This window comes from Monodelphis domestica, chromosome 1, assembly GCF_027887165.1.
Source record: "Monodelphis domestica isolate mMonDom1 chromosome 1, mMonDom1.pri, whole genome shotgun sequence".
Taxonomy (NCBI): Eukaryota; Metazoa; Chordata; class Mammalia; order Didelphimorphia; family Didelphidae; genus Monodelphis; species Monodelphis domestica.
Window position 1 is genome coordinate 478,616,356 of NC_077227.1, and position 18,531 is coordinate 478,634,886.

General features: G+C 35.2%; 1 protein-coding gene across 13 annotated transcripts in view; it reads left to right on the forward strand.

Annotated features, from left to right (window-relative positions):
• PNPLA7 (patatin like phospholipase domain containing 7) overlaps positions 1 to 18,531 on the forward strand; it is a 326,954-nt gene that overhangs the window by 190,027 nt on the left and 118,396 nt on the right. For 12 of the 13 annotated variants that reach the window (XR_008917511.1, XR_008917518.1, XM_056823116.1 and 9 more), the window contains one exon: positions 16,280 to 16,349. The exons of the other annotated variant lie outside the window; for it this stretch is intronic. Coding sequence is in view for 10 of the 12 variants with exons in the window: in XM_056823116.1 (XP_056679094.1) it covers positions 16,280 to 16,349 (70 nt within the window). In the remaining 2 variants the exon portion in view is untranslated. The remainder of the gene's footprint in view (positions 1 to 16,279; positions 16,350 to 18,531) is intronic. 13 annotated transcript variants of the gene reach the window in all.

Consider the following 18,531-nt stretch of genomic DNA (forward strand, 5'->3'; position numbering starts at 1 on the left):
TTTTTATCATAAGTCCTTTGGATTATCTTAAATTGTTATATTGTTGAGAATAACTAAGTCATTTACAAGTGATTGTTGTACAATATTACTGTGACTGTGTACAGTGTTCTCTTGGTTCTGCTCATTTCACTTTGCATCAATTCATGTATTTCCAGGCTTTTTCTGAGAGCATCCTGGTCCTCATTTCTTTTAGCATAATAATTATATACTATCACAATTGTATGCCATAATTTTTTCAACCATTCCCCAACTGATGGATATCCCCTCAATTCCTATTCTCTGCCATCACAAAAAAGAGTTGCTATAAATATTTCTGTACATATAGGTTTTTTTTCCTTTTTTAAAAAATCTCTTTGGGATATAGACCTAATAGTGGTATTGTTGGGTCAAAGGATGTGCCCAGTTTTGTAGCATTTTGTCATAGTTACAAGTTTTTCTTCAGACACAGCTCCCCCAACAATGCATTGGTGTCCCAATTTTCATACACCCCCTCCAACATTTATTTTCCTTTTCTGCCATGTTAGCCATGTCATATGAGCTATACCTTGGAGTTGCTTTAGTTTGCATTTCTCTAATCAGTAATGATTTAAAGCCTTTTATGTGATTACTTTGTCTGAAAACTACTTGTTCAAGTTCTTTGACTATTTATCTATTGGGGATTGACTTGTATACTAACACATTTGACTCATTTCTCTATGTATTTGAAAAATGAGACCCAGAGTAGAGCAACTTGCTATAAATTATATAAAATATATAAATTATATATTATATAAAATTCTTTCACCTGTATGATTACTATATATTTCCCTCCATCCTACTCCCCCCCATTTATCCAACTCTCTATGCCCTCTTTATGCCCATTGGTAGACTGCTTCCACCAATGGCCATTGGCTGACTCAGATTACTTACTGTTAAAGCAAATAACTGGATGGAAAGCATTTCAATCAGAACTTCTTTGAGTGGGGATTAAATCTGCATAAGAAAGAAGGAAACAAAGCACCCACTATGTACTAGACACTGTGCTTTTGCAAATATTATCCCTTTTAATCCTTATAACAACTCTGGGAGATAGGTACTATTATTATCCCCATTTTACAGTTGAGGCAACTGAGGCAGAGATTAAGTGATTTGCCCAGGGCCACATAGCTAGTGTGTCTGAGGGAAGATTTGAACTCAGGTCTTCCTCAGTTCAGGTCTAGTGATATATTCACTGTGCCACATAACTGCATAATTCCATCATTCATTAAACGACATTTATTGAGTTCCTTTCCTCAAGGAATTCACGGTCTAGTTAATGATTTTTTAAAACCCAGATTCATAACAAGATGACTAACATAATGGTGTAATAAGTGATATAATCTTTGAGAACTGAACCAGAGGTCTCTCAGGGTGAGGGTCCTCTGCCTAAGTGTGACAGTTCAGTCAAATAATGGAGTGAGAGATGCTGTATGCTCAATCCCACGTGCAATCATACAGTGTTTTGCCATGGCATGAGGTTGGTTTATTTTATAGGTTCAGTAAGTACCTGCTTTTCTGGCACACAATCAATTTTCTACATACATGTTTCCATAGAACTTAACAACAGACGTGAAGCCTAAGGAGATAGTCAATAAAACATTGTTGCTGTGACAGAAATAGATGAATGACATAAACAGAGTGAATTGGAGGTTAGTCCCTCTTGACCTAGGGAATGACCAGTTAGGAGAATCATTGTTACTTTTGGTCAGCTTTCACAATCAATCACAATTACTTAGGAGATGGGTAACAAAACATTTCACAGCTAGGCACAAGGTCAGAGGGTAATTTAATGACAGACCAGAATTGGGGTTTTCCTTAATTTGCAAGTTCCATTTTTCTTGTGTTACTTTAAAGTGCCTGGCAATGTTGCCTAGTTTCTGTCTGCAGTGGAGTATGTCTTGAAAGTGTTTAATGTTCTTGGTTTGCCTGGCTTGTAATAGGAATGACTGTAACTCTGTGGAGAGGGAAAGGAGATAGGTAATGGGTGATGATCTTTAGGTTTTAATTCTGTGAATGTAATCTTTTAGGGTAATAATCTGAGGGGATTAAGGTGGGATATACATTTATTCTATAAGTCTTTGCTCTTATATAATTTCTTTTGTATTGGAGAGAGAACAATAATCATTCTTTAGTGAGGGAAGTTAAAGAGAGAGAAGTCACAGAGGGGGATCAGTGGGGACCTCATTTTTCTGGGGGCATTTCCCAAACTGTGACTTTATCAGCCAGTGGGGATTTGATGGCTCCCCAAAAAATTGAATCCAATGGTTTATTCTTAATCCTGATCTTTTTTTCATTTTTTGGCAGCCTTTGACATTATTGACCACACCCCCTCCTCCTAGACACTCTTTCCTCCCTGGGTCTTCATAACACAGTACTCTCTGTTTTTCCCTCTTTCTACAGAATCTTGTTTGGGATCATCGTCCAAATTTTGCTACCAGTTTTAGTTCCCTTAAAATGCTGTCTTTGGCCTAGTTCTCTCTCTACATGGTCTCTATTGGTGATCTTTTAGACTCCTAGAGGTTCAGTGAACATCCCCTGATCCCATAGCTCAGCCATTTTTCATCAGCTGTACTCCTTGGATTTGATTCCACCATCATCATGCTCTTCCACACTAATATCCCTTCCCCCTTTTCAGCTTCCTTTAATATGTCATCATCCCCCATTTGATTGTAAGCTTCTTGAGGGCAGGGATTATTTTTGAATTTGTATTTCTAGTACTTAGCACAGTGCTATATACATAACATAACATAACATAAGTTTAATAAATATTTCTTGAACTTAATTGAATTTGTTATAATTAGCCCATGTCTATTCTGTCTTCCATTCCCTCATTACACACAAAAAAACAAAACAAAAAAACTGCAAGAAAAAAACCCCTAGAAAATAGATTTAGGAGAGATAACCTAAGAGTCATTGGAATGCCTAAAAGCCATGATCAAGAAAAAGAGTCTGGACCCCACATTTTGAGAAATTATCAGGGAGAACTATCCTGATGTTATTGAATAAGATGGGAAAATAGAAATGGAAAGAATACACTGAATACCTCCTGGAAGAAATCCCAAAATGTAAAATCCTAGTACTGTTATCATGAAAATCAAGAACTTCTAGGTCATGGAGAAAATACTACAAGCATCCAGAAGTAAAAACAATTCACATATCATGAAACCACAAAGAGGCTTACCCAGGACCCAAGAGCGTCTACATAAAAGTACCAAAAGACTTAGAATATAATATTCAGTGAGGCAAAGGATCTAGAAGTAAAACCAAGAATCACCTACTCAAGAAAACTGAGTATAATACTCACAGGGAAGAAATAAACATTTAATGAAATAGAAGGCTTTCAGGTATTCCTGGACTAATTGACCAGAGTTTAAAAAAAAATTGGATGATCAAATGCCACACTCAAGAATGAAGAGGTCCAGCCTCTCCAAAAATCTGTGCGAGGATTATAATCACCTAGGAGGGAAACCAAAGATTGGGAAAACAAATGGGAAGGGGTTTAAGACTGAAAAGGGAGACGCATAGGGAAAATAACAGATAAGGGACACAGAGATATCTGCAGCGTGGAGTCTGTCAGAGAGACAAGTGTGATTGAGCATGCTTATTTCTGATCAGTTTATTATATGGTTAACATATCATTGGAGGATTCAGGGTACCCTCAAACAAAGGAAGACCCAAAAGTTTTATGTAAGATTACAACTTCAGTTACAAAGATAATGAAACAGGTGGTAACACAATTATTTGACCAAGTATCAAAGGAAGAAGTCTATTTGAAAGTCCTTCCTGACTTAAGTCAAAACTTTCTTCCCAGAACCCTGGTTAACTTATTTAGATGTTATGGTTAAGCCTTACAGATTCAAAAGGATCTTTTTTTTTTTTGGCCTGTATGCCAGCTGCAGCTTCATTTCTTTGAAAGTACAATTTTTAAAGCCCAACAAATTTTCATTCAAACCAATAGAATGATTCAGTATTTATCAACCATGTGAAATAATAGAAATATATCCAGATAAGTTTGATCCATGAACACTTTGTTCATTGGCATCAGCTTTTGAATACATCTTTAATATCTTCATGATTCAATATTTACTGAAACCCTTCATTTCTCCCCTTTTTATGACAATAATGAGATAATGCAATTTTAGGCTGCATTTGTCTTATAAGAGCCTTGTTCAGACATCCTTTTCTGCAGACAATGAATAAACAAATTAAGAGAATTATATAACTTGGTCCAGATAATCATTGTCTTGTTGCGAATGAACAGTATCCAATGTACTGTTAAGATGTCCCCAATTACAACTTTTTGATCAAATTTCTGTGACATGGAACAATTTCAACAAAATTATTGCAAAATACATATTTTACAATCCAAGTTTGAACTTTTTCAGATAAATAAAAAGAATTGGTCTTATTATTACCACCCATAGACATTTAGAACAGAATATCTACAGATTAACATCATTCTTTGGCAGGTGGGCTGCCTCTAGAAAGTTTTCATTGATGTGGATAGTCCTTTTGAACCTGTCCTTAGGTCAGTGGCTTTGTCTCAGTTGTTTGTCTCCTCTTCCTCACCCTGGTTCATGTGCTCTCCTGTATCAGGTCCTGGTCCTGAATGGACATCTGTTCCATCTGCCCCCTGAGCTGGCCTTCTTTGGCAAGGTTTGATTAGCTTGGTGGGCACCCAGACATTTCCATTATCTGTGGATATAAAAACAAAACCTTGACCCAAAGTCACAACCTCATTCGGCCCTCTAAAATGTATTTCTCCTGAAAATCTCCAAAAAAACAAAGGTTTTTGTTCAGAGATTTCTTTTTTGTTACTCTTGAAATGTATTTCTGCATAGGAGTAATGGTTAATCCTTCTGGGATGGTGAAATGATAAATGGATAAAAGTATCATTTTAAAAAGCTTGTTTGGATTAACAGGCTTAGGTTTTGTAACATTTTCCTCACAAATTATCTGATATTCTCCTTTTTGTTTTGGTATTTGGGCCTTGAGTATTTTATTAGCCCTTTCTACAATGGCTTGTCCTGTAGAATTTCCTGGGATACCAGTTTTATGTATAATATCCCATAATTTGAAGAAATTTATAAATCTGTTGCTTGTATAAGCACTACCATTGTCAGTTTTCAATTGTTTTGGATTTCCCAAATGTGCAAAACTTTCTAAAAGATGAGAAATTACAAGTGAGGTTGTCTCTCCTGTTTGAGCAAAAGCCCAAATTGTATGAGGATATGTAACTATGATTTTATATGTATATATATATATATAAATCTTCCAAAAGGAGCATATTGTGTTACATTCATCTGCCTTAATTAGTTAGCTCTCAAACCTCTAGGATTAACCCCTGGAGGTAGAGTGGTAGAGAAAGATGCACAAGAAGAACATTACTGAATAATTTCTCTGGCTTGTCTTTTAGTTATAGAAAATTGAGATTTAAGAGATTTAGCATTTTGATGTAAAAGAGAATGAGATTTTACCATTTCATGAAAAGTAACAGCCATGAGCTCATTCTCTTTTGAATTTCCCTCAGACAGAGGTCCAGAAATATTTGTGTGAGAGTGAATGTGTGGTATGAAAAATTTATTCAGTCTTTGTAAAATCACACTTTGTGTGGCACGAAATAACAGCAATAATTCTGCAAAGAGAAACATGAAAAGGTAGACATAAAAGAAAAAACTCCAGGGACTCAGAGGGGTTAAATTAATCATACTCCTATATAGGAAACTAGGATACTTAAGATATCTATATTTAAAAAGATACTTAAGGTAATCAAGGGAAAATGGGGTTAAATTGATTACATTACTACATAAGGTGATAACTAAGATATTTAAGATATTTATGAAAACTTAGGCACCTAAATATGTAGGATACTTAAGATATTTAAGAACTTTATCATTGTTAGGGCATAGTGAATAGGAGCATACAGAGACAGAAAGCAGGGAGTAAGTTAAATATGATGGGATTATAGCCAAAAAACAAAATCAAGGGAAAGGAAAGAGGAATGTAATGGGAAAAAAAAGAAAAGGAGAGAAATTTGAGGGTAAATTATCTCACATTAGGAGGTACATAAAAGTCAATATAGTGATGAAGGAGGGAGTTGGTAGACATTTCTTGAAACTTACTCTCATTGGGTTTGGCACAAAGTGGGAATAACATCCATACTCAGATATAGAAATCCATCTTACCCTATAGGGAAGTAAAAATGGGAGGAGGAATAAAAAGAATGGGGAGTTGAGAAAAAGGAGGGTGAAAATGGGGAGGTTGAAGTTAGAAGCAAAAACATTTGTGAGAGGCTGAAAGGAGAAGAAGAAAAGGATAAACAGGGAAAATGCTAAAAGGATAAAAGAGAGAAACTTACAGTTAATAATCATAACTGTGAATATGAATGAGATGGACCCACCCATAAAATGAAAGGAGATAACATAATAGATTAAAAGCTAGAATCCCAGGATGTGCTATCTATAAGAAATACATTTTTTTAAAACCCTTACCTTCCATCTAGGAATCAATACTGTGTATTGGCTCCAACGCAGAAGAGTGGTAAGGGCTAGGTAATAGGGGTCAAGTGATTTGCCCAGGGTCACACAGCTGGGAAGTGTCTGAGGCCAGATTTGAACCTAGGACCTCCCATCTCTAGACCTGGCTCTCAATCTACTGAGCCACCCAGATGCCCCTTATAAGAAATACATTTAAATAAAGTAGGGAAACACATACCCTAAAGGTAAAGAACTGGAACAGAATATATTATGCTTCAGCTGAAGTTAAAAAAACCAGGGGTATGATCTCAGGCAAAGCAGAAGTGAAATTGATCCAATTAAATGAGATAAGGAAGGAAATTACATATTGATAAAAGGTGCCATAGACAATGAGGTAATATTAATATTAAACATATGCACCAAATGGTATAGCATCTAGATTCCTAAAGGAGAAGTTATATAAGTTACAAGCAAAAAATAGACAATAAAACTATATTAGTAGAGACATTCACCTTCTCTCAGAATTAGATAAATCAAACCAAAGAATAGAAATGAGGAGGTGAATAAAATTTTAGTAAAGTTAGATTTGATAGATCTCTGGAGAAAACTGAATGGGAAGAGAAAAGAATATACTTTTTTCTTAGAAGTTTATATGGGGGGCAGCTGGTTAGCTCAGTGGATTGAGAGCCAGGCCTAGAAACAGGAAATCCTAGGTTCAAATCTGGTCTCAGACACTTCCCAGCTGTGTGACCTTGGGCAAGTCACTTAACCCCTGTTTCCTAGCCCTTACCACTCTTCTGCCTTGGAACCAATACACAGTATTGATTCCAAGACAGATGGTAAGGGTTAAAAAAAAAAGAAGTTTATATGATCTTCAGAAAAATTGATCATATAATGGGGCATAAAAGCTTCACAACCAAATGCAAAAAATCAGAAATATTAAATGCATCCTTTTCAGATCATAATGCAATAAATTACACTTTTAAAAGGGCTGCAGAAAAACCCTGAGAATTAATTGGAAGCTAAATAATCTTATCCTAAAGAATGTATAGGTCAAAGAACAAATTATAGAAACATTCAGCAATTTCATTAAAGAGAATATCAACAAGGAGAAAACATACCAAAATTTTGGGGATACAGCCAAAGCAGTACTTAGGGGAAAATTTGTATCTCTAAATGCTTACATCAGTAAAACAGAAAAAGAACAAATCAACGAATTGGGCTCAGAACTAAAAAAGGACAAATTAAAAACTCCAAATTAAACACCAAATTGGACATTCTGAATATCATAGGAGATGTTAATAAAATTGAAAGTTACAAAACCATTGAATTTTAATTTAATTTAATAAGACAAGGAACTGGTTTTATGGAGGGAAACTCCAATAAAATAGATAAACCATTGGTTAATTTGATCAAAAAAGAAAAAGAAACCAAATTATCAGTATCAAAATTTATAACCATTCCAGAAGAAATTAAAGCAATTATTAAGATTTATTTTACCCAATCATATGTCAATAAATCTGATACTCTAAGCAAAATTGATGAATATTTTAAAAATATAAATTGCTCAGATTAGTAGAAAAGAACTAGAATATGTAATCATCTCCATTTCAGAAAAAGAAATTGAAAAAGCCATTAATGAATTCCTTTAAAAAAAGCCCCAGGGCTAGCTGGGTGGCTCAGTGGATTGAGAGACAGGCCCAGAGATGTTATATCCTGGATTCAAATCAAAACCCAGTATTGATTCTAAGATGAAAGGTAAGGGTTTTTAACAAAAGCCCCAGGGCCAGATGCATTAAAAAATGAATTCTACCAAATATTTAAAGAACAATTAATTCCAATACTATACAAACTATTTGGAGAAATAGCTGATGAAGGAACTCTACCAAATTCCTTTTATGACACATATATGGCATAGATACCTAAATCAGGAAGAGGAAAAGCAGAAAAAGAAAACTATAAACCAATATCCCTTGTGAATATGTTGCCAAATTTTAAAATGAAATACTAGTAAGGAGATTACAGCAACAGATCACAAGGATCATATACTATGAACAGGTGGGTTTTATAACAGGAGTGCAGGGATGATTCAGTATTAGGAAAACTATCACCTTTTATTGATTATGTCAATAACAAAACCAACAGAAATCATATGATTATCTCAATAGATATAGCAAAAGCTTTTTTTGAGAAAATACAATCACCATTCCTATTAAAACAAACAAACAAACCACTAGAGAACACTGAAATAAGTGGAACTTTCCCCAAAATGATAAATAGCCTCTATCTAAAACCATCAACAAACATTATCCATAATAGGTGTAAGTAAGCTAGAAGCCTTCCCAATAAAAGCTGAAGTGAACCAAGAATGCCCATTATTATCACTATTATTTGATATTGTTCTAGAAGTGCTAGTTATAGCAATAAAAGAAGAAAAAAATTGGAGGAATTATAATAGGCATTGAGGAAATAAAACCATCACTCTTTGCAGATGAAATTATGGTATACTTAGAGAATCCTAGAAAATGAACCCCCCCCCAAAAAATCAAGACCATTAACAACGTTAGCAGAGTTGTGGAATATAAAATAAACCCACATTAATCATCAGCATTTCTCTATTCTTATCAATAAAATACAATAACAAGAGATAGAGAAATCTATTTAAAATAACTAACTGTAGACAATATAAAATACCAGGGAATCTTCCTGTCAAGACAAACCCAAGAACTATGTGATCACCACTACAAAACTTTTCATAAAAATAAAATCTAAATAATATGCTCCCTAATCCAAATAGTAAAATTAATGTAGTAGAACAAAAGGTGAAGAATATCAAGGGAATCCATGAAAAAAAATTGAAGGAAGGTGATTTTGCCACACTGGATCTCAAACTATATTATAAATTGGCAACCCTCAAAGAAATCTGGTACTGGCTAAGAAATAGAGCAGTGGATCAATGGAATAGTTTGGGTACTTGACCTAGTAATCTACCTAGTCTTTGACCAGACTTAAAGATCTCAACTTTTGCAAGAACAACTCACTATTTGACAAAATCTGCTTGGAAAACTGGAAAACAGCATGGCAGAAACTAGGCACAGACCAACAGCTCACACTAAAATGATTTAGAAATAAAAGGTGAAACCATAAATAAATTAGGGGAACATGTTTGTTAGATTTATGGATAAGGGAAGAATTTATATCCAAACAAGACATAGAAAATATTATGAGATATAAAATAGATAAGTTTGATTCCATTAAATTACAAAAAGGTTTTTTACAAAGAAAAAAATTTTTTTTGCATTGGCAACCAAAATTAGAAGGGAAACATCAAACTGAGGGAGGGAAATTTTTTTATAATGTTTCTTTAACAAAGGCCTCATTTCTCAAATATATAGAAAACTGAATAAAATCTATGAGAATACAAAGCATTCCCCAGTTGACAAATGGTCAAAGGATATGAACAGGAAATTTGCAGATAAAGAAACTAAAACTATCTTGTCATATGAAAAAATGCTCCAATTTACTATTAATTAGAAATATGCAAATTAAAACAATTTCTGAGGTACCATCTCACACCTATCAGACTGGCTAATATGACAAAAATGGAAAATGATAAATGTTGGAGGGGATGTGAGAAAATTGATACACTAAAATGCTGTTGATTGGACTGTGAACTAATACAGCTTTTCTGGGGAGCAATTTGGAATCATGCCTAAAGTGCCATAAAACTGTACATACCCTTTGACCCATCAGTATTACTACTAGGTCTATATCCTAAAAAGATCAAAGATAGAATAAAAGAACCTACTTCTACAAAAATATTTATAGCAGCTCATTTTGTGGTTGCCAAGATAAGGAAACTGAAGGAATGCCTATCAATTGGGAAATGACTGAGCAAGCTGTGATATATGATCATAGTGGAATTACTGTTGTGCCATATGAAATGACAAACAAGAAAATCACAAAAAAAAAAAACCCTGGAAAGACATATATAAAGTGATGCAAAGTGAATTTAGTAGAACCAGAAGAAAGTTGTATACAGTAACAACAATAATGTACAATGATCAACTGTCAATGACTCAGCAATGCAAAGATCTAGTACGACTCCATGGGACTCATGATGTAAAAGGCTATCTATTACCACAGAAAGAAATGACAGGGTCTGAAAACATACCTTTCTTAACTTTATTTCCTCCATGAATTTTTCTTTAGTGTAAATGATATGTCTTTCACAGCACAATGAATATGGAAATATGTATTGTATGATGATACATGTACAATCTATAATATTCCCTGCCATTTTGGAGAAGACGTGATCTGGAGGGAAAAAGAATGAGAAGGATTCCAGACAGGAGGAATAGATAGCACCAGCCCAGGAAATGTACAGAGTGTAGCATTGCACCAGCTATCTCTATTCCTTTCCCCGAAAAAGACTTTTTTAGAATCTTAGCCCATTGATAGATAGTGTTTTCCAGAGGATAGATTCCATTGCCAGAAACACTTGGATAGATCAACTAGAAAACTCACTGAGGACAGCAATTACCAATTAAATTAATCAGATTTTACTTGTAGAGAAACACAAAGTATTTTTACTTGAAGAAAAAGCATAAAACATGTATTTTATTACATGATTTACATTTGCTAAAGGGTTCTGAACTGGAATCAGCCACATTAAGCAGTCATATCTTAATAACGGATATGGTTGCAGTGCCAATGCTATAGGTATTCTAGAATTTGAAAAGGAAGCATTATTTCCATTTGTTATAAATGGAAAAGTTGGAACCTCAAAATTATAACCATAAATTTTATTGTTTTCAATGTTCTATCATTTGATTGCCACTGATCTTTAGGCAAGTCATTTGCTTCTTCTCAGTTATTTCCCATTATATAGAATGGCAGAAATATTATCTGCTTTAAGAATTTCCCAGACTATTCTGAGGACAGAATTGTATAGAAAATTATTTGAGAATCAAATTAGTAAATGCTATAAAAATTCAAAGGCATTGGCAGGCAATATGACAGTAAAGGAAAATAATAAATGTTGGAGGGAATGTGGCAAAAACGAGACACTAAATCATTGCTGGTGGAGTTGTGAATTAGTCCAGCCTTTCTGGAAGGCAATTTGGAATTATGCTCAAAGGACTTTATTTTTTTTTCCTGTAAAGAAATCTTTATTTCTAATTTTTAAAAAAATGAACAACTTTCAGAATAAGGAATCCTGAGGAAATGAGAAAGGAGTTTTCTTTTTTTCCCATTTGAATTAGTTTATTTAGTCAATTTTAGAACATTATTCCTTGGTTACAATAATCACATTATTTCCCTCCCTCCCATCCAGCCACCCTTCCCGCAGCCAACGTGTAATTTCATTGGGTATTACTTGTGTCCTTGATCAGAACCTATTTCCATGTTGTTGATGTTTGCACTAGAATGTTCATTTAGAGTCTACATCCCCACCATATCCCTTTGATCCATGTATTCAAGCAGTTGTTTTTCTTTGGTATTTCTACTCCCACAGTGTTTCTTCTGAATGTGGATAGTGTTCTTTCTGGTAGATTCCTCCAAGTTGTTCAGGGTCATGCATTGCCACTAATGGAGAAGTCCATTACATTTGATTGTACCACAGTGTATCAGTCTCTGTGTACAATATTTTCCTGGTTCTGCTCCTCTCACTCTGCATCAATTCCTGGAGGTTGTTCCAGTCTCCATGGAATTCCTCCACTTTATTATTCCTTTGAGCACAATAGTATTTCATCACCAACATATACTACAATTTGTTCAGCCATTCTCCAACTGAAGGGCATCCCCTCATTTTCCAATTTTTGGCCACCACAAAGAGCGTAGCTATGAATATTCTTGTATAGGTCTTTTTCCTTATTATCTCTTTGGGGTACAAACCCAGCAGTTCTATGGCTGGATCAAAGGGCAGATAGTCTTTTATCGCCCTTTGGGCATAGTTCCAAATTGCCCTCCAGAATGGTTGGATCAGTTCAAAACTCCACCAGCAATGCATTAATGTCCCGACTTTGCCACATCCCCTCTAGCATTCATTCCTTTCCTTTGCTGTCATGTTAGCCAATCTGCTAGGTGTGAGGTGATACCTCAGAGCTGTTTTGATTTGCATCTCTCTGATTATAAGAGATTTAGAACACTTTTTCATGTGCTTATTAATAGTTTTGATTTCTTTAACTGAAAACTGCCCATTCATGTCCATTGCCCATTTGTCAATTGGAGAATGGCTTGATTTTTTGTACAAATGGTTTAGCTCTTTATAAATTTGAGTAATTAGACCTTTGTCAGAGGTTTTTGTAATGGAGATTGTTTCCCAATTTGTTGTTTCCCTTCTAATTTTGGATGCATTCGTTTTGTTTGTACAAAACCTTTTTAATTTGATGTAATCAAAATTATTGATTTTACATTTTGTGATTTTTTTCTAGCTCTTGCTTGGTTTTAAAGTCTTTCCTTTCCCAAAGATCTGACAAGTATACTATTCTGTGTTCACCTAATTTGCTTATAGTTTCCTTCTTTATATTCAGATCATTCAGCCATTCTGAGTTTATCTTGGTGTAGGGTGTAAGATGTTGATCCAAACCCATTCTCTCCCTTACTGTCTTCCAATTTTCCCAGCAGTTTTTATCAAATAGTGGGTTTTGGTCCCCAAAACTAGGATCTTTGGGCTTATCATAGACTGTCTTGCTGAGGTCATTTACTCCAAGTCTATTCCACTGATCCTCCTTTCTATCTCTTAGCCGGTACCAAATTGTTTTGATGACCACTGCTTTATAGTATAGTTTGAGATCTGGGACTGCAAGTCCTCCTTCCTTTGCATTTTTTTTCATGATTTCCCTGGATATCCTTGATCTTTTGTTCTTCCAAATGAACTTTGTTATGTTTTTTTCTAATTCAGTAAAAAAGTTTTTTGGTAGTTCAATGGGTATGGCACTAAATAAGTAAATTAATTTGGGTAGGATTGTCATTTTTATTATGTTAGCTCAGCCCACCTATGAGCAATCAATAAAACATTTTTGTTTTATTGTTGTATATTTGTTTTATATGTTTTATAAACATCCAATTGTTTAGATCTAGTTTTAATTGTGTGGAATGTTTTGTAATTGTGTTCATATAGTTCCTGTGTTTGTCTTAGCAGATAGATTCCTAAGTATTTTATATTGTCTAGGGTGATTTTTAATGGAATTTCTCTTTCTAATTCTTGCTGCTGAAATGGGTTGGAGTTATATAGAAATGCTGATGACTTATGTGGGTTTATTTTGTATCCTGCAACTTTGCTAAAGTTGTTGATTATTTTGACTAGATTTTTGGTTGATTCTCTAAGATTCTTTAAGTAGACCATCATATCATCCACAAAGAGTGATAGCTTGGTCTCCTAATTGCCAATTTTAATGCCTTCAATTTCTTTTTCTTTAATTGCTACTGCTAGTGTTTCTAGTACAATGTTAAATAATAGAGGTGATAATGGGCATCCTTGTTTCACTCCTGATCTTATTGGGAAGGCTTCTAGTTTATCCCCATTGCAGATGATGTTTACTGATGGTTTTAGATATATACTGTTTATTATTTTTAGGAAAGGCCCTTATATTCCAATACTTTCTAGTGTTTTCAATAGGAATGTGTGTGGTATTTTATCAAAGGATTTTAAAAGAATGCATACCCTTTGATCCAGCAATTCCACTGCTGGATTTGTATCCCAAAGAGATAAGGAAAAATACTTGTACAAAAATATTCATAGCCATGTTCTTTGTGGTGGCAAAAAATATGCTCTGTGTTCACTTTATTCTTTGAAGGTTTATATGATTTTTAGTTATTAGCAAGCAGTCTTAAATTGTCCTTTTGTGGTTCACTTGAACATTTTTTATTTAACATTTGCCTTTAGCAAAACTAATGTGTAGAATTTGATGAGTGGAAAACTGGTGTTTAACTGGAAAACAATGGTTTGTTGAGCTGCTCTTCTGCCTTAGAATTCCAGCTGCTAGCCTCTTATCATAGCTATTTTGAACTTTTGATTACTAGTTGTAGAAATGATCGTTTTTAAAAATTAGACAAATTTAACTGGAATTTGATGTATTTCTAAACCAGTTGTATGCAAAGAAGACTGCTTTTCCAGTTCACATTTGTATTGCTTTTGTCTCATATATCTTGAAATTCCTAGTGCATTCCCTTAAGTCTTGCTTATGTTTCTAGTATATTAGATGCCAGTGCATCTCTGAACCCACATTGGCACATGAAAGTTGGAGGGAATGGGTACAGATTGGGCCAGAAATTATTATGTAAGCGGCATAGAAACTTTCAGCTAAGTGTACCATATAAATTATCTAGTTAATCATTTAACCTTCAAGGAAGACTACACCATATCCTCTTCATAAAGATTAGGATCTATCCCATTTTAAAGAACTTCCATGCTTACTCATTCCAGTGTCTAATAACCCTCATGTTTAGGAAGATCTTCCTTTTATCTAACCTAAAACTTTCTTACATTCATCCCACTTAGAGTGCCTAGAGTTGACTTGTTAGCCCAGGAAGAAATCAATAAGATGATTAATTTACAGTGAACTGGAAGTGCCCTTAAGACCAAGAGATAGGACTAAAACAATAGCATCATATTTTGTTCTCTTTCCAGTAGTACCTTCATCCATACTGCTCTAGTTTTTCTCTGCCAACAAACTACCTATTCTATAGATATGTTTGGTTTGGCCTTTTATCTAGAATCCCTCTCCTTCTGGAACCCTAACCAACTGACATTTCTGTACCTATGATCTCAGAAGCAAGAAATCAATTGGACTTGCCTCAGCAAGATTCCACCCACTCTATAAAATGCCCAATTTCCCCTGAAGCCTGGACTCAGGAATCCCAGTTTGAGCTTGTCAAGTCCTCAGAACCACCTTTCAAAAGATCATTGTAGACTCTTTTCTATCAAGGACTGAAAACCATCACTCCAGAATCTCCTAGGCATCATCCATAGTGGTATCCCTTCTTTGCCCTTTCTCAGCACTACTTTGGAAGTGTCATTTCCAGCCTCAGAGTATGAGGGGTGGGAGGAGTGCCTTGATTTGGAGTATCAGTGCCCCAACATGGGGGAAATTAGTATGTCACTCAATATATACCTTTCCCTTATTGCCTTTGCTCCCTTAGTGGTCTCCAGCTAAGCTCCACAGCCCTCCCTTTTCTCCCTTCCATGATGCACCAAATAAAAAGTCTTCAGATTTTCAGCACTGAATGATTCAACTCATTCTCCTGCAAAGTCCTTAATCCCAACAGTGACTTTTTGGTACTGACACAACATTTATGGTCCCTGAATAATGTTAGTATGAATTTTTGGAGTCAGAAAACAGGGAGAAAGGGATATGGCTATACTTAGAGACAAACAAAAGCCCTAAATGACTCAGGAGCTTACTGAAATTTTATTACCCCCAACTAAAAACCAAAAAACCCTTTTATAGTAAAATAAACCAAATAGTTTTGCTGGCTGCCTCTATACTTCTCTTCTATCTCTGTTTTACCTGAATATTACACGTTTTAGTAAAATTTATAACATATCTGCTTTTCAAAAGAAAAATCTTATTTTTTTTGCCTTCCTTTGAAGTTATTATCCTGCCTCTAGAATATGTAATTTTGTAATCTTATAAACCTTAGCAATTTTGAAAAAGTAGGTTGGAAGTTTTGCCTCATAAATCTTCCTGTCATTGATTTAGCATCCTCATAGAGTTTTGCATACATTGCATTGTTTGTTGTAAGGTGTTGATTTGCTGGTCTTTTTTTACTCTTGTCACTAGGTTGTGACTAGGTTGATCCATTTGCTTGGGCAGAAGATCCTTGGCAATCTTCAGCAGGTTGGTGTATCAGGTAATTGAGCTTAAGAATATTGCCAGTATTATAAGCCCCACCCTTTAATTTCTAAGCTGAGATGTTTCTCAGCTGTCTCTTCATTGTATAGCAATAAGAATTTCTGCTTCCATCAGGGGATGTTTCAGAATAGTCTTCAAGCAGATTGTCCATTATGAAACAAACCATGCACAAAGCCAAGAATTCATTATGATTATAGTCCATTGTGGGGCTTGTTAAGGTACAGTAGTTGCCAGAAGTACCAAAAGGACTTGGCTGAAACACGGCTTCAAGGTCAGCAATAAAGTTGAAGCTCCAGTGTACCTTTTGTTGCAAGGTTATCCCTTAACTGGCAGCATGGGGGTGTCTTGATTTGGATCATAGAGAGGCCAGAATAGATATATCTCCAGCATCTCCTCCCTCCATATTTTTCTTGAAGGGAGACTGATTTCTGCCAGAAAGGAAATCTAGAGGTTGGGACCAGAGGCTGCTCTTGCTCTCAAAGAGAGAGAGAAGAGAAGAGCACTGTATTAGAATTATACTTGTTTTTTTCCCTTACATAATGTTAATCTAAGGTATGCCAGTTTTGGCCTCAAGCTAAATTCCTGATCACTGTTTATTAATGAAAAAAGAAGGACCTGTATATCCAAGTCTTAACTTAACTCCCTACAAATACCAGTTCCACAATGAACACACTCACCTAACAGATAGCAAAGAAACCCATTTATGCAAATTGATAGCAAAACAGAAATGAGATAATATATTTTAAAAAGAATCATACCAGAGTGAAGGATCTCTCTCTTTGGGAGAGCAGTAACTCAGCTCTATCAAGAGAGAGAGTCCCAAATCTCACCCAAAGGGAAAATTCCCAAAACTCTCTATTGTAGCAAGCTAGGGATAGGGATATGATAGAGACTTCCATTTCTCTTTTTTTTTTTCATTTTTTAATTGTCATGCAAAACATACTTCCATGTTGGTTATTGTTATAAGAGCAAACTTATAAATAACCAAAACCTCAAAATAAAACCATAAAATACACTGATGTGAAAGAACTCCAACAGTTCTTTCTCTAGAGGTGGATAGCATTCCCCATTATGTCTTTCAAGGTTGTCCCAGATTTTTGCATTGTTGAGAGTAGCCAAGTTTTCACAGATAATCATTGTCCAATATTGCTGTTATTTGTACGATGTTCTCCCAGTTCTACTTATTTCACTCTGCATCAGTTCCCACAGATCTTTCAAGCTTTTTCTGAAATTATCTTGCTTATCACTTCTCATAGCACAATTGTATTCCATTACCAATATATATCACACTTTGTTTAGCCATTCCCCAATTGATGTACATCCCCTTAATTTCCAGTTCTTTGCCACCACAAAAAGAGCTCCTATACATATCTTTGTAGGTCCTTTCCCCTTTTAAATTATTTCTTTGGGATACAGACCCAGTAGTAGTATTACCAGATCAAAGCATTTGCACAGTTTTATAGCCTTTTGGGTAAAGTTTCAAATTGCCCTCCAGAAAGGTTGAATCAGTTCACAACTCCACCAATAATGCATTAGTATCCCAATTTTGCCACATCCCCCTCAACATTTAAACATTTTCCTTTACTGCCATATTGGCCAATCTAATAGGTATGAGGTAGTACCTCAGAATGCCACCTTCCTTTTATGTCAGTTTCTTCCTAGAGTTCTTATCCACCTGGAATAGGGTAGACATTTCCTTCTCTCTTAAAGCTCAAAGTCAGAAGAGCCCAAAGGGACTTAAGAGCAGTTCTTTTCTCTCTCAGGTTCTCCCCTACCACTCATGTAGACATGTAGCATTGATCCCCACCAGTAATGGGCTTTGGGCCTTGAGTTACACTTTTAAAAAAAGGAATTAGAGAGGAGACATAGTAGCACTATAATCTCTACTACTAAGGAAGGCTGAGGCTGGAGAATCCCTTGAGTTCAGGGGATCTGAACTGTAGTAGGACTAAAACCAATGGGATTTCTTCACTAAATGCAGCACTAATATGGTGAACTCCAGAGAATGCAACACCAGGCTGTCTAAAAAGGCATAAAGTGGTTGAGACTGGAGTAATGGAACATGTTTAAAGCTACTATACTGATCAGTGTTGACAGTCCCCTGAGCTGTCATTGAACTTCCAGCCCAGACTCGGTCTCCCTACTCAAAAAAAAAAAGGCAATAGAATATCTTCTTTACT